The sequence below is a fragment of the Chenopodium quinoa genome, unplaced genomic scaffold, assembly GCF_001683475.1.
Source record: "Chenopodium quinoa cultivar QQ74 unplaced genomic scaffold, ASM168347v1, whole genome shotgun sequence".
Lineage (NCBI taxonomy): Eukaryota > Viridiplantae > Streptophyta > Magnoliopsida > Caryophyllales > Amaranthaceae > Chenopodium > Chenopodium quinoa.
The window spans coordinates 3,227,740-3,251,752 of NW_018742720.1; the positions used below are offsets into that span (position 1 = coordinate 3,227,740).

At 33.6% G+C, this 24,013-nt stretch overlaps 4 protein-coding genes across 5 annotated transcripts; 1 reads left to right on the forward strand and 3 right to left on the reverse strand.

Moving 5' to 3' along the window:
• Nucleotides 1-2,817: 2,817 nt before the first annotated feature.
• Nucleotides 2,818-16,916, forward strand: LOC110723223 (methylesterase 17-like). Of its 2 annotated transcripts, XM_021902565.1 has the most exons (6): nucleotides 2,818-3,157; nucleotides 3,364-3,504; nucleotides 5,584-5,715; nucleotides 8,546-9,698; nucleotides 15,209-15,263; nucleotides 16,554-16,916. In XM_021902565.1, the coding sequence occupies exons 1-4, from the start codon at nucleotides 2,909-2,911 to the stop codon at nucleotides 8,816-8,818; spliced, it is 795 nt and encodes a 264-aa protein (XP_021758257.1). In that variant the 5' UTR covers nucleotides 2,818-2,908; the 3' UTR covers nucleotides 8,819-9,698; nucleotides 15,209-15,263; nucleotides 16,554-16,916. The 2 variants fall into 2 exon arrangements, with proteins under 2 accessions (XP_021758257.1, XP_021758256.1); XM_021902564.1 differs by lacking the exon at nucleotides 15,209-15,263.
• Nucleotides 14,588-19,567, reverse strand: LOC110723005. Its single transcript, XM_021902277.1, has 3 exons — nucleotides 19,435-19,567; nucleotides 15,411-15,591; nucleotides 14,588-15,326 (listed from the first exon to the last, which is right to left on the reverse strand). Exons 1-3 carry the CDS (start codon nucleotides 19,565-19,567, stop codon nucleotides 14,588-14,590), a joined length of 1,053 nt encoding a protein of 350 aa, XP_021757969.1.
• Nucleotides 19,568-20,872: 1,305 nt separating this feature from the next.
• Nucleotides 20,873-22,263, reverse strand: LOC110723007. The gene is made up of 2 exons (XM_021902278.1): nucleotides 21,740-22,263; nucleotides 20,873-21,650 (listed from the first exon to the last, which is right to left on the reverse strand). The coding sequence occupies exons 1-2, from the start codon at nucleotides 22,261-22,263 to the stop codon at nucleotides 20,873-20,875; spliced, it is 1,302 nt and encodes a 433-aa protein (XP_021757970.1).
• Nucleotides 22,264-22,743: 480 nt separating this feature from the next.
• LOC110723008 (glutathione S-transferase T3-like) lies at nucleotides 22,744-23,520 on the reverse strand. The gene has a single exon (XM_021902279.1). It carries the CDS (start codon nucleotides 23,518-23,520, stop codon nucleotides 22,744-22,746), a length of 777 nt encoding a protein of 258 aa, XP_021757971.1.
• Between the last annotated feature and the right edge of the window lie 493 nt (nucleotides 23,521-24,013).

Here is a 24,013-nt window from a genome sequence, read left to right on the forward strand (position 1 = left end):
AAAAAGCTCCTTTTAGGAGCTTCTGTTAATTAGCTTATTCAATTTTATGGTGAAATGAAACTTATATCCCCATTTTATTAAAAATTTTATATGAACCACCTACCCCACAATTAGTTTATTGGTCATTTATTTCACATAATCAATTAGCTTTAAATAATCAGTTTTTTACCAAACACTTTTCTACAATAATAATAAAATAAGTTAGTCAAATCAGTTAATACAACCAGTTAGTTAAAATCAGCTAACACAATCAGCTTCAACTTTCAGCTCTTCCCCAAACACAACCATCATTTTAAAAATGTGGAGGAAATTTTATTTTTTGTTTCCGGACATTTCTTAGAGCATTCTCAACATGCTTTCCTCATTCTCTCTCCCAATTTCTTCTTTCTAAAATCCTCATTTTCTTCATGAGGAGATTTGATAAGGAAATTTTATCCCACCAACGATTTAAAAAAAAAAAAAAAATCCTCACCACTTCATTTTTTACTTTTTTTTTTAATACCCCAATTATATTTTCTCTTTCCTACAAATTATCATATTTTATTAACTTAAGTTTTTATTACAATTTATACTTTTATAAAATAACGATTATGAAATAACTAAATCTAATTATAATTAATTAATTTGTTATAAAAAAAAAATTATAATTAATTAATTTTTAATTAATTATTTGACATTTATTATTAGTTTAATTAAGAATTTACAAGACAAGTTTTTGTTGACATTAGCTTAATTATTTGACAATAATAATTAATTTAATTAATTATTTGACAGTAATTATTATTATTATTATTTGACAATAATTTTTGCTGATAACACCTTCAAAACGACGAGTTTTGGTGTTGTAATTAACGACACAAAACACGTCGTTTAGAAGTGCATTAAGCCAAAAAAAAAATGAGTAGCAAGTGGTGGTGGGCCCATTTGCTACTGTTCATCAATTTATTTCCTCACCCCATCAAGGAAGGAAAAGGCTACACATACAACAATTGTATGTGGAGCATACATACAATTTGACATGGCTTTATTTTATTAGTCAATATATTGGGCCCCAAATTCAACTTAAATTAAAATTTCATTTGAATTTTCAATCAAATTTGTGATTCCTAATATTTAAAATTCAAATTTAATGTCATTTCTAATACACACATTTAATATTTAATTTATTTTTAGACGAAAAAAATAATAATAAAATTCATAAGTGCATTATTCATCTTCCTCCTTCAGCGTTCTCATGGAAGCTTGACTTTAAATTTTTTTTTTTTTTAATCTTAATTAATATTTTTCGTATTCCTCTTCGATATTCCCCATCGAAGTTTGATTGTGAATTTTTTTCCTTCTTAATTTATATTTTTTCGTCTTCCTCTGTGACATTCTCTGTGAAAGCTGGATGAATATTCATAAAATTTTTTATTTCTTAATATATATTTTTCTGCAAAAAATTCAAGGAGATTTAATCCAGAATTATAGGGTAACGAAAAAAATTGGAGTTGTCATCATCATTCATCAAATGCAAACTCAAATAACAGAGCAACGAAAGTATTAATTATCCAATCTAACACATTCAAATTCTTCTCTATATTTCTCACTCTTTAAATTTTCCTTAATTCAATTTAGTCTGCAACAAAATTTACCCAGATTTATCACTCAAAATTAAATTTACCTAGGTTATACAAGAGTTTATAATTTCAGTAAAAGCTGAAGAATTGGAAAAATTACATAAGATTATTTGAATATAAATAATTGATTGAACAAATTCTATATTATGTACAAGAGTTTATATTCTAATGTGAAAAACCCAGAAACATGGTTGATTTTATAAAAATTATATAAAAATTAAAATTGAATCGAACATGGTTGATTGTTGAAAAAATCAATTTTCTTTCATCTGGATTGAACAACATCCCGAATTCATATACTTTGAATTACCGGAAAATTCGCCGGCGTTAGTTGCTTTTACCATCTTCTCCGGCATTCTTTTAAAATTGAAAATAGTTAGAACATTATCCTATATTTATGGGTTTAATTTTCAGAAAAAAAAAAAAAAAAAAATCAACATACTAACGTAATTAATGCTTATGGCGGCAACTATTTCAGCCACCAACATTCCCGCTTAAGTGACGATATGGCGCCATAGTGCTGAATTATTTTCCCCCAATATTTCCCCGAGGAACTAGAAATGAAGGAAAGTTATGCATTTACTAATGCATAACATTGATTAAAATGTTATAAAAGCACATGGTAGATAGAGAAAAGAGGAGAGAGATAGGAAGAGAAAGGCATGTAGGTGGACCACACCTATTTTTTGGTCGGATTGTATCACGTGATGGGGGACCACATGCTGATTGTTCCACTGAAAGTTTATATAGTACCATTGAATCCTCAGTGGTAATATTTACGCATAAATTTAGTACAACTGAATGCATATATAATACCATTATGTGCACATATAGTATCACTGTATATTTAATGGTACCATTTGATCATCCAATGATATCAGAATATTTATTCGTTTGTTCATATACATAATTACATGAATACCCTTTGTTATGCATTTCTAAATGCCTAACATTCCTCCTTTTAAAATTCCTCATATTTCCCCCTTCTTTTTTTTGGTACTGCTGATGTGGCGCTTTTTTATTAGTGTTGTATACTGGTCCCACATACAACAATTGTATGTGTATCAGCTCTCCCATTAGGAAATTTGGTTTTTCTCATGATTTTCCTCGATGTCGACAACGGTCTTACATCATTGAAATTAGTATGGGCTGCAGCGAATTTATCTTGGCCACTACAACAAAGGAAGACCACATATTTTTCAATACAAACTTGGTATTATATTAGTAGGCTTATCATCATTCTCTTGTCACTTACCTTACCTTTCCACTCATTTTTCACATCTATTAAAATGGAAGATGAATTTGTGTTGGTCAATATAGTCTCACCCGCACACTTTGTGCTAGTCCATGGCGCTTGTCATGGAGGGTGGTGTTGGTACAAAGTCCGATGCCTACTCGAAAGCATCGGACATAAGGTAAGCTCCCCCGATCTAAGTTGCTCCGGGATTGAGCCCTCGGATCCTAATACTATGTTTACCTTTCAAGAGTATAACAAACCCCTTCACGATATGATAGCTAATCTACCACCAGGTGAAAAGGTTAGTGTACTATTTATAACCTCGGAATTTCATTATTTACCACAAATGAATTTTTATGTCTTACAAATAGTACTCGTACCCTTTTTGTTGTAAATAATACTCTGTACTTGAAATTTTGGTTACATATGTACGTGTTAAACCCGTGTTAGATTGACATGTGTGTTAACTATTCCGTGTTTGTAACCAATAAACGATTTTGAATGTAGGTAATATTGGTGGGGCACAGTATAGGAGGATACAATATAACAGAGGTTCTCCAAAGCTATCCTCATAAAATCCAAGCTGCGGTATATGTTGCGGCTGCAATGCTTCCAAACGGAAACCAGACTGAAAAAGATAGAAAATATGTACGTTCCTAATTCCTTTTTTCAATTTAAGGCTCAATTTAATTTGATATAAATTACTACCTCCGTTTTTTAGTTGACATCGTTTAATTTTTACACTATTCATACACTACATTTTAACTCGTTTTTGTGATTTATAGATACGATAAAATAGAGTTATGTAGGATCTTGTTTGAATTGTCTTGATATATATTTTGTTAATATCTACTTTTTATAATTTTACAATGTTGATAATGAGAGATATTAAGCGTTAAAAACATGCGTTAGTAAGCATGATAATAGAAAAATGTCAAAAAAAAAAAATGAAGGTAGTTTTATTTTTTTGTTTTATTGGAAAACAATTTTCTTATTTTATCTTAATTTTATTTGTTTGGTTTGTAAAGGCATTAAATTAAAAAAAAAAATAATAATACAATTTTAATAACGGTGAAATATAACGTCTTTTGTTACATAAATATAACGCCCTTAATAGTAGAAACTAATTTTCCATTCTAATCTATTTTCCTTATATAGGGGTTTAAAACAATTTTTCCAACAGTGGAACAATGCATTCATTAATGATATTAAATTATTTCTTATCTTTTGCTCCTTTTACAAACTGATCTGAACAACTCACCTATGGACCTCTATTCACTACCAGTTGTCTGCCACTCATAAACTTTAATTTGATCAAATTTAGACCTATTAATTTGAATTACTTTGATTGCCTTGGTGTTCCTTAATATAATAATGCTCTTAATTAAGTACATAAAAATTTAAATTATAATTGAAGTATTAAGGTATTCTTGTCACTCTAATCTACTCCATTTGTCCCATAATTCATAATTACAGGCAAATATCTCAAAACTAATCTACTTCCTTTGTCTCTTAATTACAGGCAAATATCTCAAAATTTACGTGAATTAAAGTGGAAGGAAATAGTTGAGGAATATTGAAAAAAGATTAGAAAAAAATAGAGAATGTTCTATGAGAATAATAAAAAGTAGAGAATATTATATGAGAAAGATAAAAAAATAAGTAATGATTTTTTTGGTATATGTGTATTTTGTATGGGAATGATAAAAAATACTTTGTAAAAGAAACTCTTGCATGGACTTGATCCACAATAATATTATTGTGGATCTAAGGTTTATACACACGTAACTGACATTATAGTAATTTTTTTAATTAATTAAATAATCATATTGTCTCTAATGTTGGCGGTCCACAATAAATTACTGCGAACCAGACCCATTTAAAAATTTGTAAAAAAATACATGATGATTGTGTGATATTTTTTAAAGGAAAATGATAAACACAGCCCTAAGGCTATGTATAAGAAGTTAAAAAATAAAATATTAATGATAAAGTAACATTAATTACACCGATCTACTCGTAATTTTGTCATGAATTCCAAACTTAATTCCATTTTAGGAAGTATATTTAATGTTTATATATAGCCCTAAGGGCTACATATATCATTACCCTTTTTTAAAATAGGCATAAGATTTTGAGACTCATAAAATGAAATATTTGCCTGTAATTAAGGGGCGGAGGGAGTACCTATTATTTCCTATAAATTTTACTCCGTATTTAGTACTTCGTATTAGTGGACACTTTAAAATTAGAACCCTTAAGTCATCTTGATTATGCCATTTTATCTAACTTGACATATTCATATTTATCATCCTCCCCCCTTAATAATTAATCATTTATAATATCACATGTCATATATAGAGTAATATTTTAAACCCTAAATTCAGAATTTGCCCTAAATTTAAAATGAATCACCTCGATCCTTGTTCCAATGAATGCGGAAGCCAGCACATCCCAATTTACAATATTTGCTAGGGTGGTTAAAATTGAATTTAACTACGGAGTATCAATTAGCTACATATTAATATGGATTAACAATTTTAGTTCAATCTTATTCAATTGATTGTATTTGGCATATTCTAAGATTATACCGAGAACTTTATTTATTGTACTCCGTACGATGCATAAATAATCCTTATCAAATACGAGTAACCTTTTTACAAAGATTGTACTCGATATATCAATTTCTAAATTTACTTATATAGTTATGTGTTAATAATTTTGTAGGTGATGCTTGATTTGCCTGGGAAAGAAGTATTTGACTTTACTTATGGTGAAGGACCTGACAAACCTCCTACTAGTGCCATTTTCAAGAAAAAATTTCAGCGTCAGTATTTATACAATATGAGTCCTTTAGAGGTACCTCTTTTTTATTTTTTATTTTTATTTTTTATTTTTTATTTTTTTTAGTTATTGGCAAAATATTTGTATACTTCATCTGTTTTTTAAAGTAAAATATTTGTATACTTCATCTGTTTTTTTTTTTTTTTTTTTTTTTTTTTTTTTTTTTTTTTTTTTTTTTTTAAGTGTAACATTTTTCATAAATGACCTTTTTATTCCTTTCTTTCATATTACTTACTTTATAACAAACTATAGACCCACCTTTTGTTTTCTATAATTGTTACTCAGTATAATTCTTCACAATCATTTTCCTTTTAACAAATTCAACTCAGACTTCTAACTATTCGAGAAGTCAACTTGTTACACTTTTAAAAAAAACAAAGGGTGCACTTCACAGTCATTATATTTTCCTTTTAACAAATTCAACTCAGACTTCTAACTTTTGGTGAAGTCAACTTGTTGTAGTTAAAAAAAAAAAAAAAAAAAAAAAAGGTGCACTCAATAACAGTATACAAATTAAGAATAACTTACCCATGTTGAAAAAATGTAGTCTCTCTTCTCAATAACAGTATACAAATTAAGAATAACAATATATAAACCAAGAATAACAATACACAAAACAATGATAACTGTATAGAAATTAATAATAACTAAGCACCGACAAACAATTATCGCCCTCAATGTTTTTTTGGGTGGTTTCCGGTGGTTTTTTTACGGAGGTAGTTATGTGTTTTTGGATTTCGACCAAGGTAATAGCTGGTGGGGTGGGTTTCTTGCTGTCGGGGAGGTGAATGTGTGGTGGGCGGAGGTTTGGCCGGCAATGGGAGCTATCCATGGAGGTGGGAAAAGGGTTTAAGGGAGGAAGAAGATGAAGAGGAAAGGGAACAAAAAAGGGAAAAGAAAACAAAAAATAAATATATATATATATATATATATATATATATATTTATTTATTTATTTATTTATTGTGGTATTGGGTAGTATTATCTATACCTGGTACGTAGTGGGTAATACTTACTCAACTTTTCGTGAAGTCAACTTGCACTACTAGAAAAGTGCCGTTTCCCGACGGAAAAAATTCCTCGGAAACACCCTGTTTTCCGTCGGAAATAGGGTTTCCGACGGAATTCCGTCGGAACGTGTCGTCGGAAAACATTTCGTAGGAAAAATGGTCTTTTCCGACGAAATTTCCGTCGGAAACACATTTCCGACGAAATTTCCGACGGAAATCATGCATCGGAAGACAAATTGAGGCCCGGAAAAGTCCGTCGTAAATTTCCGACGGAAACCAAATCCGTCGGAAAATTCCGACGGAATTTCCATCGGAAACTTCTACCAAAAAAAATAAAAAAAAAACCCACCCCACCCCACCCCGCACCACCACCCACCACCACGTCCAACCCCCACTGCCACCCCACAAGCCAAAAATAAAAAAAAAACCCACCCCACCCCCACACCACCACGCACCACCACGTCCAACCCCCACTGCCACCCCACAAGCCCTAAGCCAAACTCTAAGCCGCCACCACCACCTTAACCCATTTAACCCTAACCCACCTAACCCGAACTAACTCACCCACCAGACCCACCACGACCCTAACCCAATAACCTAGATCCACCACCACCTTAACCCATTCAACCCTAACCCACCTAACCCGAACTAACCCACCCACCAGACCCACCACGACCCTAACCCAATAACCCAGATCTACCACCACCTTAACCCATTTAACCCTTACCCATTTAACTATAACCCACCTAACCCATAAAACCCACCACATCCAACCAAACCACCAGATTCGACCACCCACCTAACCCATAAAACCGACCAACCCACCTAACCCATAAAAACGAAACCACCACGGCACCAAGCCACCACAAAACCAAAAAAAAAAAAAAGACTCGAAAAACATACCTTTTTTTACTGAAATTGGTTTCGAATTCTTGAAATTTGGTTTTAATAGGCCAAATTCGATCATGAAAAGTCTAGATCTACACTTTTCATGGTCGAATTTGACCAAAGAAACCATTAATGCCGATTTTTGACCATAAAAACCCCAAGAAATAGAAGAGAAATAAGGAAAGAGAAGAAGAAGAAGATGGAGGAGGAGAGAGGAAGAGAAGGAGCGGAGGAGAGAGAGAAACACAGAAAGAGAAGAAGTGGAAGAGAGAGAAAAAGAAGAGCGGAAGAGAGAGAAAGAGAAGCTGGAGAGAGAGAGGAGGCGGATGAAAGAGAATCTGGAGAGAGGAGGAGAAAACCCTAGAAGATTATAAAAGGCCGGTTTTTTTTATTATATATAATCATATATTATTCCGTCGGAAATTTCCGACGGATTATGATTCCGTCGGAAAATTAATTTTCCAACGGAATTTGCCGTCGGAAATTTCCGACGGATTTTAAGTCCGTCGGAAATTAAATATTCCGACGGAAAATTCCGTCGGAAAGTGTATTTATACCGACAGATTTTTGTTCCGTCATAAATTTCCGACGGCATGTTAAAATCCGTCGAAAATAAACGACGGAATAAAAATCCGTCGAAAATTCCGAAGTTTACGACGGAATTTCGTGTCCGTTGGAACAATTCCGTCGGAAATCAGCCTTTTTCTAGTAGTGTTGTTGCACTTTAAAAAACAACAATAAAAAACAAAGGGTGCACTTCGTGTGTATTAGGCAATACCTAGGCATGTTGTACTTTACAATAGGTTTAGTAACTTTAAAATTACCTTAAAGCTTTCTTCATAAACGATTATTCTTATGTGATTTAGATTGGCTAAGTGCCTAAATCTACAATACATACAATATATTGTTTATATTGTACATAAGATTAGAACATGTTTTATGGTACAGGATTGCACACTAGCAGGAATGCTTCTAAGACCAACTCCGGTGAGAGCTACCGGCGACGCTGAATTTCCCGACGGTAAGGGCTCCGATAAGGTGCCACGTGTTTACATTAGGACGTTGAATGACAATCTCATGTCACTTGAGAGACATGAAGAGTTTATCAAGAAATGGCCTCCGTCTGAAGTTTATGATATTGAAAGTGATCATTGTGCCATGATTTCCAACCCTACTCAATTATTTGGGTTACTTGTTAAGGTTGCTACTAAGTGGCATTAGGTGAGATAATAAAACGTGTTTATCCAATGCATTAGGGGAGACGTGGTTGATAACTTGATATGATCTTGCCATTTTTTTTATTGATTACAGTTTATTAGATTCAACTTCTCTAAATTAAGATTAGTGTAGTTTTGTTTTAATTTAAGACTTTCTTCCCATGCTATATCAGCTTTTCAATAACATATAACTAGCTCTATATGTACAAGATACATGCAAAAAAAATATGTGTTAACTATTTATTATTGTGAATACGTCACACACCCATGCGAATAATGAGAAAGATTTTATTTTATTTTATTTTTTTTGATAATTAACACACTACACCAAAAACTAGATTAGAGATCACAAAATATAGAACGGTTATTAAAGGTAGGCGTTCTCCAGAAGAATATAGATCGTTTTAATATAAGAGGCGTTTTGTATGTTAATACATATAGAACGGTTAGTATAGTTAACCGTTCTGTATTTCAATTTACTCAAATAATTAAAAATAATAATTATTTATTATAGATAATATATAGAACAGTCATCTTGACAACCGTTTTGTATTATATTAATTAATTTTTTATTTTTAATTAGGAGGAAATTATATACATACGTACATACACAGTAATAATTTATCCATGTTTTCAAAAAAATAAAATAAAATAAATTACCGAAACTTCCGTCAAAATTTTTTTACCCAAAATACTAAAAGGGAATATTTAAGCGCTCATCACTTTCACTTTCATAAAAAAGTGAATCTCTTTCTCATTCATCAGTAAAAAAAAAGTGAAACCTTCATCAAACCTCCATAGCAAATCCTTCATCAGCCGCTTACTGCACCGCCGCTCCACGTCTGCAGTACCGCATCTATCTGCTGAGCCACCAGTAAATTGAGGTACGTAGGCTCGATTTTTTTTTTTTTGGTTCGAATTTTTCTTGTGGTAGAGTATTTGGATTCTGATAATTGTCAATCTAATTGCATGAATCATTCGAATTATGGAGGAAACAGAAGTAAATTCGTAGAATTCGAATTTTAGGTGATTGAAAAAACCTTCAAAGTTCTTGTTTTTGGGATAAATTCATCGATTGTTTGTATGTAAATATGTAAGCCGAATTATTGCAGTAAGTTCAATCAAATTACCCTTAATTTTGTCGAATTTACTCAACGATTTCCTGGGGTTTTGATTCAATTTTTTTGCTCGAAATTGCTCGAATTAATGCTCGAATTTGCTCAATTTTTTGCTCGAATTTGCCCATAATTGAATTTGTTCGAATTAATGCTCGAATTCCTGTGGTTTCTTAGGGTTTTTTTGTTGTTTTGCTCGAAATTGGGGGTTTGTAAACTTGAATTCTTTCCGATTATGGGTGTTGTCAACATTGCAGTTTGGTTGTTGAATTTGTGGGGGTTTTTTGTTCGCAATTTCTGGGGTTTTTGGGTCGAATTTCTGGGGGTTTTTAGGTCGATTTTATGGGGTTTTTAGGTCGATTTTTGGGTTGAATTTCCTTGAAGCTATGAAACATGTCAAGGAATTGACTCATTTGGGTCCTCATTTTGTTGGTTCTGATGCTGGACATTATTAGTCCTGGCATTCGTGCAAATTAGAAAGTCTAAATAGTTGTGATGTTTTATCAGTGACTCACAACTTGAAAGTAAAAAATTCCATTCGAAATTAGAAATAGCTAACTTGTTTTGACAAAAAAAAAAAAAAAAAAAAAGTGTAGTGTTAAATATGGAATAGAAAATAAAGAGAGATGAGGGAAGATTGTTACGTTGTATTTCATATTCCATCTAGTACGGGATATATATAATGTACATTTCCTAGGGTTCTATCAATGGATAAGACCAAATACCCAACTCTAGAATATTCTAGATTGTACATGGGATAATAGTCATCCATATTTAGATATTATCATAACACTCCCCCTTGGATGACTATATATTGAATAAAACAATAACTAACATTTACTACAAAACCTGTACAAAATAATACACTATAATGCGCATAAGATGCTGCCTCGTTAAAAACCTTACCAGGAAAACCCAGTGGGAAAAAACCATGGTTAAGGAAAAAAAGAGTGCAGCGCGCATTAACTCCCCCTCATGACTACATCACTTGAGATCTTTAAGACGATGCAATCCAATGCCGTAAGCTAACTTTTTGAATGTTGTTGTCGGAAGAGCCTTAGTAAATAAGTCTGCTAAATTCTCACTTGAACGAATCTGCAATACATTTATATCTCCATTCTTCTGAAGATCATGAGTGAAGAAAAATTTGGGTAAGATGTGCTTTGTTCTGTCGCCTTTGATGTATCCTTCCTTAAGTTGAGAAATACAAGCAGCGTTATCCTCATATAAAGTTGTTGGTGCCTCTTTCCCAGATGATAAACCACAAACTTCTTTTATATGTTGAACTACCGACTTTAACCATACACATTCACGACTAGTCTCGTGAATTGCTAAAATCTCAGAATGATTGGAAGAAGTAGCTGCAATGGTTTGTTTCATGGAACGCCAAGAAATGGTAGTACCACCATATGTGAACACATATCCAGTTTGTGACCGACCATTATGAGGATCAGATAAATAACCTGCATCTGCAAAACCAATCAAATTTTCTTTGGACAACTTTGGGAAAAATAAACCCATATTCTTCGTACCTTGAAGGTAACGAAGTAAATGTTTAATCCCATTCCAATGCCTTCGGGTTGGACATGAACTAAACCTTGCTAATAAATTAACTGAAAATGATATATCAGATCGTGTATGACTTGCAAGGTACATTAGTGCTCCTATTGCACTAAGATACGGTACTTCAGGACCAAGAATTTCTTCATCATTTTCCCGAGGTCGGAATGGATCTTTCTCTACTTCAAGTGATCTTACAACCATAGGGCTGCTCAATGGATGTGCTGTATCCAAAGAAAATCTTTCTAAGAACCTTTTCTATGTATGTTGATTGATGCACAAGGATTCCATTCTCTAGGTGCTCTATTTGTCTTTCCTAGATCTTTCATTTCGAACTCTTTCTTTAAATAATTGACAGTCACTGAAATCTCTTCAGGAGTTCCAATGATATTCAAATCATCAACATACACTGCAATTATAACAAATCCTGATCCAAATTTCTTTATAAAAATACATGGGCTGATAGGATCATTCTTATAACCTTCTTTCAACAAATACTCACTTAGACGGTTATACCACATACGCCCAGATTGTTTCAATCCATAAAGAGATTTGTTCAATTTAATACAGAAATGTTCTCGAGAACTAGATTTTGCTGCTTCCGGCAGCTTGAATCCTTCTGGGAGCTTCATGTAAATGTCATTATCCAGTGGGCCATATAAATAAGCTGTGACTACATCCATCAAACGTAAGTCAAGTCTTTCTCTTATTGCCAGACTAATCAAAAATCTAAAAGTAGTTGCATCCACCACAGGAGAATATGTCTCCTCATAATCAATACCAGGTCTTTGTGAGAATCCTTGTGCAACTAAGCGTGCCTTATATCTTACAACTTCACCCTTTTCATTTCTCTTTCGCACAAAGACCCAGTTATATCCCACTGGCTTTACACCTTCAGGTGTACGGACTACTGGTCCGAATACTTCTCTTTTTCCAAGAGATTTTAATTCTACTTCAATTGCTTCTTTCCATTTTGGCCAATCATTTCTTTGTCTACATTCTTCAATAGATTTTGGTTCATGATCCTCATTATTATCCACAACATCTAATGCTACATTGCATGCAAAAACATCATCGACGTCGATTTGATTTCGGTTCCATGTAATTTCAGACATGATATAATTTATTGAAATTTCTTCATTATCAGGTACCTGAATTTCTTCTTGTATCATGTCTAAAGTCTCTTCTGGAGATCCTTCGGAAATTGTTTCTTCAATTTGATCATCATCAATCAATGCTCCTTTTCTTTTCCGAGGATTCTTATCTTTGGAACCTATTGGTCTTCCACGTTTTTGGCGTGGTTTAGACTCATTAGAAATTTTATTTGGTCCTTCCGGGACATCTATTTTAAATGGAGCATTAACAGCTGGAATATGCGACTTGGTCACTCTTTTTGGGTCAGCAAACGAGTCTGGCAATTGATTCGCTAAACTTTGTAAATGAATTATCTTTTGAACTTCCAGTTCACATTGTTTAGTTCGAGGATCAAGATAGGATAATGATAATTCATTCCATTTAATTTCATTTTCCAGCTCTCTCTTTTCTCCCTCTAATGTTGGGAAAAGTGACTCGTTAAAATGACAATCTGCAAAACGAGCCGTAAATAAATCCCCTGTTGTAGGCTCAAGATATTTAATTATTGACGGGGATTCAAACCCAACATATATCCCCATCCTCCTTTGAGGACCCATCTTAGTGCGTTGTGGTGGAGCTATTTGAACATAAACCGCACATCCAAAAATTCTTAGATGGGAAATATTTGGTTCCTGACCATAAACCAATTGTAATGGGGAGAACTTGTGATAACTTGTTGGCCTAATGCGAATTAGTGCTGTTGCATGTAATATAGCATGTCCCCAAGCAGAAATTGGGAGATTGGATTTCATAAGCAATGGTCTAGCAATTAACTGAATACGTTTTATTAATGACTCTGCTAGACCGTTTTGTGTATGAACATGTGCTACAGGATGTTCAACATTTATCCCAATGGACATGCAATAATCATTAAAAGCTTGAGATGTAAATTCACCAGCATTGTCAAGCCGAATAGTCTTAATGGGAGTATCTGGAAAATGTGCCCGTAACTTAATCAATTGGGCAAGTAGTCTCGCAAACGCCAGGTTACGAGTTGATAACAAAGACACATGTGACCATCTAGTTGATGCATCAATTAAAACCATAAAATAACTAAATGGTCCACATGGGGGATGTATGGGCCCATAAATATCTCCTTGTATACGTTCCAGAAAACTAATTGATTCAAAATTAATTTTAGCTGGTGATGGGCGAATAATCAACTTGCCTTCCGAGCAAGCAGCACATGAAAAATTATTATGAAGAATTTGCTGGCTCTTCAAAGAATGTCCACATGAATTCGTAATTATTTTTCGCATCATTATTGAACCAGGATGGCCTAACCGGTCATGCCAAACAACAAAATCATTAGTAAACTTCTGGTTTACTATAGCATGAGATTCAATAACATTGATTTTTGTGTAGTACAAACCACTAGAGAATGTAGGTAGTTTCTCCAAAACATGTTTTGAGCCTTGAGTTATATTTGTGATTTGAAGGAATTCGTTATTTTCTTCATTGATTGTCTCAATATGATAACCATTATTGCGAATATCCTTAAAACTTAATAAATTTCTTTGAGACAATGGGGAGTATAAAGCATCAATTATTTTAATTTCAGTTCCCCAAGGCAACTTTATAGTGGCCCTTCCGGAGCCCTCAATGATATTTGTACTACCCGATATGGTACTTACATTAATCCTTTTCATCATCAAATGAGAGAAATATTTTTTATTTTTAAGTATTGTATGTGTAGTTGCACTGTCAGCAAGACATAATTCTTCACCATTCATAGCAAATTGAACTTGAGTAATATCCATGTTCTTCATGAAATAAAATACATGTCAAAATATTAAGCATAAAAATAAAGATGATAAAACAAATAAATCAATAAAAACACTCAAATAGTTCAAAAATTTATAAAGCAAAAATCCTTATTACAACGAAAGAAATAAACTTAAATAAATTACTAGAATAAGCAAACATAAGTCTAATACTTAAAACTGACATAATACAATATAATTTTAATTATTCCCTTCTGGGGCAGTGAAGAAAACGACAACTTCTAAATGAGTTGTACTGTCAAAATCAAAATTATTCCCTTCCGGGGAAGTAAGGAAATCACCAACATCAAATTGATTGGCATTGCCAAAATCAAAATCACCTTCACCATCTTCAAGAACAAGGTTTGCCTCAACTTTTTTTCCTTTCTTCAATGATTCTTTGTAAAGTTCAATAAGATGCTTTGGAGTTCTACAAACCCGAGACCAATGACCTTTTCCTCCACAACGGTAACATATATTGTTATCACTTTTCTCTTTTTCATCCCTACGTTCCCACTTCTGGTGGGAATGTGAGTTTGTGAAATGACCTCCACGACCTCTACCATTTCCACGTCCAGGACCCCGGCCGCGCCATTGGCCACGACCACGACCTCTACCTCGACCACTACTGCTGGAATGGTCCCTGTTTTTAGTTTCTTTCCCGTTATGGGTTGTCACATTCGCTTCAGGGAATGGAGTAGAGCCAGTAGGACGTGATTCATGATTTTTCATTAACAGCTCGTTATTTTGCTCAGCCACAAGAAGACAGGATATTAATTCAGAATATTTTTTAAAACCTTTTTCTCTATATTGTGTCTGCAGGACAATATTATTAGCATGGAAAGTGGAGTATGTCTTTTCAAGCATTTCTGCATCAGTAATATTTTCTCCACATAATTTCAATCGAGAAGTTATTTTAAACATAGCTGAGTTATATTCACTAACAGATTTAAAATCTTGCAATCTCAAATTTAATCATTCATAACGAGCTCTAGGGAGTATCACTGTTTTTTGGTGGTCATACCTTTCCTTTAGATTACTCCAAAGGATTTGCGGGTCTTTCACAGTTAAATATTCATTTTTGAGCCCTTCATGGAGGTGATGGCGAATAAAAATCATGGCTTTAGCCTTATCTTGAGGTGTTGCCTTATTAGCCTCTTTTATTGTTTCACTAAGCCCTTTAGCATCTAGGTGTATTTCAGCATCTAACACCCATGATAAATATTCTTTCCGGTAATATCAAGGGCCACAAATTCGAGCTTGGCAAGGTTCGACATTTTTCACTATACAAAATAATATTAAAAGATAAGTATATATAAATAGTATTCAAAAATATGTATTAAACGTTATAATCATGCATAAATAAACCTGATACAAATCATGCATAAATAAGAACGAAATAGAAGGGGAGAATGTTAGCATGGAGAAAAATAAAAATGGAACTTTAAATTATATATCATGCTCTGTATTTGTTATATATGTTGATATTCCAATAAATAAGCATGCAAAAGTAGATAAATGTTAAATTATAATTGTTATGGGCTGCGATCATACTTACATGATAATAATAATATGGATTCTAGATAAATGTTTGGTAATCCTACTCAGTTGACTAGCAATGGTGCTGATAACGTGTTAAATATGGAATAGAAAATAAAGAGAGATAAGGGAAGATTGTTACGTTGTATTTCATATTCCATCTAGTACGGGATACATATAATGTACATTTCCTAGGGTTCCATCAATGGATAAGACCAAATACCCAACTCTAAAATATTCTAGATTGTACATGGGATAATAGTCATCCATATTTAGATATTATCATAACATGTAGTAGTATGTTTGAAATCTGATACTTTTAATTTGAAGGATCCTGGGTATTAAAGTTTCTCTTTTGGTATTTTGTTTGACTTTCACCCTTTATTTCTCTCTTGGTTTTTTGTCTAATACTCTGATTGTGTTGGCCCTTAGCTATCTGGACTTTTGTATGCCCTCTATCTACTAAAATTTGCATACTTGATAAGCCTCTTCTCATGGCTTTTGCATCACTCGCCTTTCACTTAAGTGATCCTTGCGATTTTGTCTGCAATTATTTTATTGAATACAGTTTCTCTAAATACATCATAAGCAATCTTTCTCTTATGGTTTTCCTTTTCCTATTGGGCAGTATTTGCTGCTTGCTGCAGAAAAGATAAAAAAAAACATCTCATTGGGAAGTTGATGTTGAGGTGGAAGAGTTTTATGTCAAGGAGGGTGCAAATCATCTTAATGGCGGCTTATTTGTAGGGAAAATAATTATTTATGCTGATCTAAATCATATTATCTTGAGGATCACCCCCAAATATGAATCTAAAGCCAAGGAAAACTCTGTTTTGGTTTCATCTCACATTGATACTGTTTTCTCAACGTACGTATGTGATTATAATATCTTTCACTGTTGTTTTTGACTTTTCACTGTCTCTGTATTTGTGAATTATGACAAATTTCTGAAGAAGAGTTTAGTAATATACTTATTCTCTTGAAACATCTATATCTATGTATGCCTTTCTGATGGACTAGAGCTTGGACCTGTGTTTCATGTCTTTAAAGGATTAGATGGAGTTAATCTGACGCTATTAAATTATATATATGAAGTATATTTTGATGGCTTATGTCAAATCTGGAAATATTTTTGTTATTTTTATTATACATAAATTTATATTGCACGTATACAGGATCATGGATTTTCTTACAGGATAAATGTACAAGATACAAAACAGGAATACAACAAATACAGGTCTAAAATGAAATACAAAAATAATACAGATTATTAAAATATAGGATTAATACAATACGAAGTATAAAATACGTAAAAGGGTAATTCGAATAATTATGGCCAGATTTTTTTTTTTTTTAAAAAAAAACATTAAAGAACTGTTATCTAACTTAATCGTTCTCTATTGTAATGCAATATAGAACGGTTAAGTGGCCTAAACCGTTCTTTATTCCTTCCTTGGTGTACGAGTTTAAGAAGGGAAAAGAGAATGGTTGTGACTAACAACAATTCTCTATTTGTTATTATATAAAACGCCTACACGACCTGTTCTTTATACTTTATACATCGCTTAGCAGAAGAACGCCCCTAAGGCGATCTATAAAGCCTATTCTAACAGTTCTCTAAGGCCTTTTTTGTAGTAGTGACAAATACATAATACTTTCTTTGTTTTGCTAAAATTGAAAAATACTTTTCTCATTTCAAGATTGCCAATATTATTTCAATTATAAATATTATTAGTCATTGATAGGTAGGTTATAATTATAAAAATTATAATTATGAAATTTGATCTTATAAGAATTCACATGACTAATCATGTATTATCATGTTTAATTGCATTTTACCACCCTTAAAATGCCACTTTTTGATTTAATCATCACCTCTTTAAAATTATACTACCTTCGTTAACTGTTATTTGCAACATTTACTAAAAAAGGGTGCTAATTATTATTTGCAACAAACTTATTTCTTTCCTAGTTTAGTAACTTTTTTATGTTAAAATGACCAAAATACCCTCATTAAAAAATTATTAGCATTTAATACTACACATAATTACAAAATATTATAACATTGATCTAAATTAATTTTTTTTTCTCTCTCCTCCTTCATCTCTCGGTTCATCTTTCTCTCTCCTCCTTCATCTCTCATTTCATCATCTTAATCTCTCATCTCTCTTCAAATTTCAATTCATCCTAATAGTGGGTTTCAGATCTGGTTATTCTTGGGTGGTTTGCTTGATTCGTGGTCGGATTTGGTGGCTTGTGGGTGGATTTGTAGGGTTGTAGGGGTGGTTCGCGGGTGAATTTCGGTGGTTATTGGGTGAATTTAGTGGTTGTTGGGTTGATTTCGTGGATCTTGGATGGATTTCGTTGGTCGTTGGGCGATTTTCGTAGCTCGTGGTTCATAGATTTCGGTGGTTCTTAGGTGGATTTTGTGGTTCGTGGGTGGTTTTCGCTGGTTGTTGGGTGGATTCCGATGACTTCTGGATGGCGTGGGTGGTGGTTCGTGGGTTCTGGGTAGCATGTGGTGGTGCTTCTGGGAAATTCTGTTTAAATTGTAATTGTTTTTTTTATTTGATTAATAATTAAATGTCCATAACTTTCAATAATCATGTTTTTGAAGTTTTGCTTAGGAGTCCGCGCTGACCCATTTGTTGCAAGTAACTGTTAACGGGGGTAGTATTTTAAAATACCACTCATAATATAAATAATATTACTCCCTCCGTGTTTTTTTTAAAATATTACAGTTTGACCGGGGCATAGTTTTAGGCAATTTAATTGACTTAAATAAAATAAGAGGTAAGTGGGATAGTTAGAGTATTAATAAATTGTAAAAAAAAGTTAGTGGAGTTAATAGTTTATTTAAAACTAATGAATTTGAGAGGAGAGATATAATAATAAAAAAAAGTAGTAGTGGGTTTGGGTGGGGACCATGAGTAGAGAGAGATATAATATTTTAATGTAGCTTTTTGCCAAAAATGAAAGTTTAACACTTATTAAAACACGGCCGGATTTGATAAGTGTAATACTTAAAAAAAAAAACACGGAGGGAGTATACCACCTTTTTTTTTTTACCTTGATTCCGGTCCAATTTCAGTTGTGAGGCCTATGTAAGTAGATGTAACCGCTGATATTACTACTATTTTTTTTTTTTGGTGAAAGAGAGGGGCAAGCCCCGAAACAAGAAAATAAAACAAACAAACGGAAAGAAAAAACAAATACTTAAACACTCCTAAGTACTACTACTAGCCGGCACCATCCTAGAGTGTGTCATCCCACTTAAGTCCTCCAATAAAACGGCAAGAATGAAGATCCTTCGGGACCGCTTCAAAGGGGACAAATTACTCATTCGATGTCACCCCATAGTTGGCTAATCAATTCGCTGCTCGATTAGCTTCCCTATAGCAATGAGAGATGGTAACTTCCCATTCCCTTTCGAAAATAAGAGTTTTGCATCTCCGAATGAATGATGTGAATAAAAGGAGAGTTGGTGGGGAGCTCCTCCACCAACATACGCATAACAACTTCAGAGTCCACAGTTAGTTGCACTTTCTTATGGCCTCCATTCCAAGCCACACTCAAGCCCTTCAAAATGGCAGCAAGTTCCGCTCGAGTACAAGTGCACACACCACAACTTAGTGCAAACATTTCATGGACTTCGCCTCTATCCCCTCGAATAATGCCCCCGCACCAGCTGCACCTTTTAAACCTTCTCTCCTTATTTTGTTTCCTATAAAAGTAATAATCCCCTCAAAGTTATTAAAATTGGGATTCTACTTTGAATCGAAAGGGGCTATCGGAATCGAATCGTAAAAATTGAATCTTAGAATCGTAAGATTCTACCGACATGCATAATCAAGATGTCAAATATAAATTTAATTAAATATATTGAAATTATGAGTTTGAAACCTAATTATTGATAGATAATAGTTATTTAACCATTAAGCATTCAATACTTGACAATATTTATTTATAAAAACCTATATAAACATGTTTTTTACTTGTAAGGATTTCGCTAGTTCAGAAAAATATGTAAAATCGAGTAGAATCGTAAATCGAATCGTATGATATACATGAATCGTAAAATCGTAAGATTCTAAGATTTAAATCGGGATTTTAATAACAATGAATCCCCTTGATTTATATACGAAGTACTAATTTATTCATTTTATTTCTTATCTAAATGTTTTAGCTTTAATTTGAACACCTGACATTACTGTTACACCGACTCTGATACCATATTAAAGGATCAACTCAAGTAAAAAAAAAAATTAAATTAATGAATGATAGTCTATGATTGATTTAAAGGTACTCGATCAAAGGGTTACATTATACTCCCTCCGTTTTTAAATATTTGCTCCACTTTCCTTTTTCGGCCGTTTTTAAATACTTGCTCCATTTCCTTTTTTGGAAAGCTTTTACAATATTTAATTTATTTCTCATACTTAGAGCATTGCCACTAATGGGCATTTTTTTGGTTGCCCAATCTCTCTCTAACCACTTTCTCACTCCTCCTCCCCATGGCATTTTCTTGGTCATTTTTATTCTACACCAATGGTCAAAAATTATAATCCCCACCATTCTCTCTCCTATTTTTAACCCTATACCCCACCAATATTTATCTCTCCTACAAATCATTAAATTTGTAATTTAGTATTTCTTAATTTTATTGTTAACAAAATTTTGTATTGATTAAATTATTTATGAGTACAATATTAATTATTTTTAATATTAATTTATGCAAAATGTATTTTTTAATAAAATAATAATATTTATTCTTAACTAAATTTTTTTATTGATTAAATTATTTATGAGTACAATATTAATTATTTTTATAATTATTTTATGCGAAATTTCATTTTTCATTAGTACAACATTAACGATTACAACATTGGAACATAATGATCGTACACCTATCATACAAATCAAATAAATTAACGATTACAAAACTATTTATTCATTTGTACCACCGTATTTTTGCCAAATATGCTCAACTAAATCATCTTTCAAAGAAAAATGGGTTTGGCTATCACGCAGGGTAATTCTTCTTTGAATATACGCGTCAAAATCAACGTTTGGTGGTCGGCCAACGTCAAATTCGAAAGGCTCGTTGTTATCCACTGTGGCACTTGTACTCGGACCGGACCTTGCTCTATGAAGCTGAGGGCGATCTTCTTCATAATACCTTCTCAAAACTTCGGCACGAGTGTAATTGTGTCGTTCATCCTCGACAATCATGTTGTGTATAATGATACAAGCTTTCATTATATCGCTCAAAATTTCTTCGTCGAAAGCAAGTGAGGGTTGTCGTAATATGGCAAACCTAGCCTGTAGAACTCCAAACGCACGTTCAACGTCTTTCCGAGCTGCAGCTTGTTTATCTGCAAATAACTTGTCCTTCTGGGGTTGAGGATATGTGATACCTTGTATAAATGTTGCCCAGTTCGGATATATACCATCTGTTAAGTAGTATCCCATGTTGTACTCATGGCCGTTTACCATAAAACTAATTGGTGGTGCTCGACCTTTCAAAACATCGTCAAACACCGGAGAGCGGTATAGGACGTTAAGATCATTACAAGAGCCGGGTATTCCAAAAAATGCATGCCAAATCCATAAATCTTGATCCGCAACAGCTTCGAGGATAAGGGTTGCGTTCTTGCTACGACCTGCGTATTGTGCTTTCCAAGCCATAGGACAATTCTTCCACTCCCAGTGCATGCAGTCGATGCTACACTCAGTTGAAGGACATGCACTGATAACATTTCATTTTGGTGAAGGATTCTCCTTAAATCTTCATCTGTTGGACTTCTTAAGTACTCGGCCTCAAAATGCTTGATCACCCCTTGAGTAAAATGTTGCATTGATTTTCTAGATGTTGTTTGACCCATGCGTATGTAATCATCTACGGCATTCGGAGCAACACCGTACGCTAACATTCTTATTGCAGCGGTGCATTTCTGCAGAGGTGATAAGCCAAGCCTACCAGCTGCATTCCTACGCTGCTGGAAGAACGGATCGCCCTCAACCACTTTATTCATAATCCGACAGAATAAAGGTTTGTGCATTCGAAATCGACGACGAAACTGATTTTCGGAATACACAAAATTTATTGCGAAGTAATCATTGTACAATTGCAAATGCCCTTTCTCCCTTCCTCTATCTCCCCTACGCTGCGGGACGGTTTCATCTTCATTTACAATTTCGATCTCGGATGGAGGTGGTTGAGGAAGCATTATGTTAGGTAAGTGATTTGTGACAAATTCGTCAACTAGATTATCAAATTCCGCATATTGATCTGAATCAGAAGAATTTGAGCTTGAGGTTGAGCTTATGGAAAACATTTTCTGTGTTTGGTTTTTGAATGTTTTGGTGTTGTAGATCAATTTATGGATTTCACACCTTTAAATAGGAAATGTTATCAGTGCATGTCCTTCAACTGAGTGTGAACAGACTACTCAATGTATAGTAAAAACAAAATACATGACTACTCAATTCTTAATAATCAATACCAATGCTTGTCATACGGTTGAAGTTATGTATGAAATGACTACTCAATGCTTGTATAAAACAAAAACTACAATTGGACTTGACTACTTTTTGGGATTTGACAGTTCAATGGTTGATAAAACCAACCACTTGACTCATAATTGTATAAGACAAAATCTACACACACTAGCTAGTACTTGACTCATCATTGAACAAAATATATGAAAATGTAATATAATTTGATTAATTTTTGGAACATAATTAATAATAAAAATTAATTCATTGCAACATAAAATAAACAAAATACTTGAAATCATAATGCATAATAAACTACTCTACTTTCCACCATACACTTCTTGAATTAGTTCCTCCTTCCACGCTTCTTCAGCTGGTGTAAGTGGCGTCGTTTTTGACATAATGGCTTGCAGCATATCAAATTTCATCTTCTTCTCTTGTAATTCGACCTGTTTGTTTTTCCTCTTTTCCTTTTCCCTTTCAAGCTCCAACCTTTGCTGCCGTAAATTTGCCTCGAAGCTTCTAACTTCAGTACAAGCCTGTATCTGTTCACCAATACTTAAAATTGCACTATCATGAGCAATAGCTTTTCCCTTACGCTTAGCCTTTGCTTTTTTTACCCCGCCGGGTCTGGGTATACCTCCTGATGAAAACCCACCAACGGGAACATCTCCTTCAGCTTCACTGTCAGTTCTCGATCTCTTTCCACTTCCACTGCTATCCTCGGTGTCCCCTTCCGAACGCAGTTGACAATCCTGTCGTTCCTTTAGTGACAATGCCCATCTGAGTTTCGGCCTCCACTTTGGGTCATTCTTTATCATTTCCCAAGCGTGGGGAAAAACAAAATTGTGTGGTGGTTTGGCTGATATATGGAACAACTTCGAGGCCTTTTGAATTCGATCAACTTCGTTGAATCCACTTCCAGTTAACGGACCCGCTTCATCATAACAACTTGTCCATAACAGTACATCTGCCGCCATCCTTCTCCAACGGTTCTCCAAGCTCTTCGCATTTCTGGGTGGTAGTATTTCTGGCTTCTTAGCTTGAACCATGTCGTACGCCACAGATATTTGTCGCCAAAGTTCAGCTGCTTTCATGCCCGTACCCACTATCGCATTTCCACTGTATTTTAAATATAGCCCAATAAGAGCTTCATCTTCTGCGACTGACCAAATACGACTAGCTTTAGCGAGTTATTGGTTGGAACCCACTGGTATTCTTTGAGTCGACGGAGGGTATTGAGGTGTCTCAGGCACATTTTCTTCTTGGCTATCATCGTACCGAGAGTTACTTCCTTGGTAGACAGGAGGTGATTGCTCGTAATCAGTGTTTTCAGTTGGAATTTGTAGAGGTATTTCAAGTTGTGGAGGTATTTGTTGTTGTGGAGGATTTTGCAGAGAGGTGTTGTTCAATCTTTGTAGGAAAAGTTGAAATTGAGGTTGATTCATGAAATTCTCATCTAAATCATTACAATTTTGAGAAAGTATTGAGTAAAAGGGGTTATTGGGATCCATATCTATTTTTTTTTGATTAATTTCAAAAACTAACACAATAATAACAATAATAATAATAATAATAATAATAATAACA

Coding starts and splice junctions, on each gene's coding strand:
- LOC110723223 (XM_021902565.1), top strand. CDS start 2,909: ATGGAAGATGAATTTGTGTTGGTCAATATAGTCTCACCCGCACACTTT. Junction 3,158..3,363: donor ATCTACCACCAGGTGAAAAG/GTTAGTGTACTA, acceptor TTTTGAATGTAG/GTAATATTGGTGGGGCACAG. Junction 5,716..8,545: donor ACAATATGAGTCCTTTAGAG/GTACCTCTTTTT, acceptor TTTATGGTACAG/GATTGCACACTAGCAGGAAT.
- LOC110723008 (XM_021902279.1), bottom strand. CDS start 23,520: ATGAAAGCAGCTGAACTTTGGCGACAAATATCTGTGGCGTACGACATG.
- LOC110723007 (XM_021902278.1), bottom strand. CDS start 22,263: ATGTTTTCCATAAGCTCAACCTCAAGCTCAAATTCTTCTGATTCAGAT. Junction 21,651..21,739: donor ATCAAGCATTTTGAGGCCGA/GTACTTAAGAAG, acceptor AACTGAGTGTAG/CATCGACTGCATGCACTGGG.
- LOC110723005 (XM_021902277.1), bottom strand. CDS start 19,567: ATGTTTGCACTAAGTTGTGGTGTGTGCACTTGTACTCGAGCGGAACTT. Junction 15,592..19,434: donor GGACTCTGAAGTTGTTATGC/GTATGTTGGTGG, acceptor CATGGGTGTTAG/ATGCTGAAATACACCTAGAT. Junction 15,327..15,410: donor TGGAGTAATCTAAAGGAAAG/GTATGACCACCA, acceptor TAAATCTGTTAG/TGAATATAACTCAGCTATGT.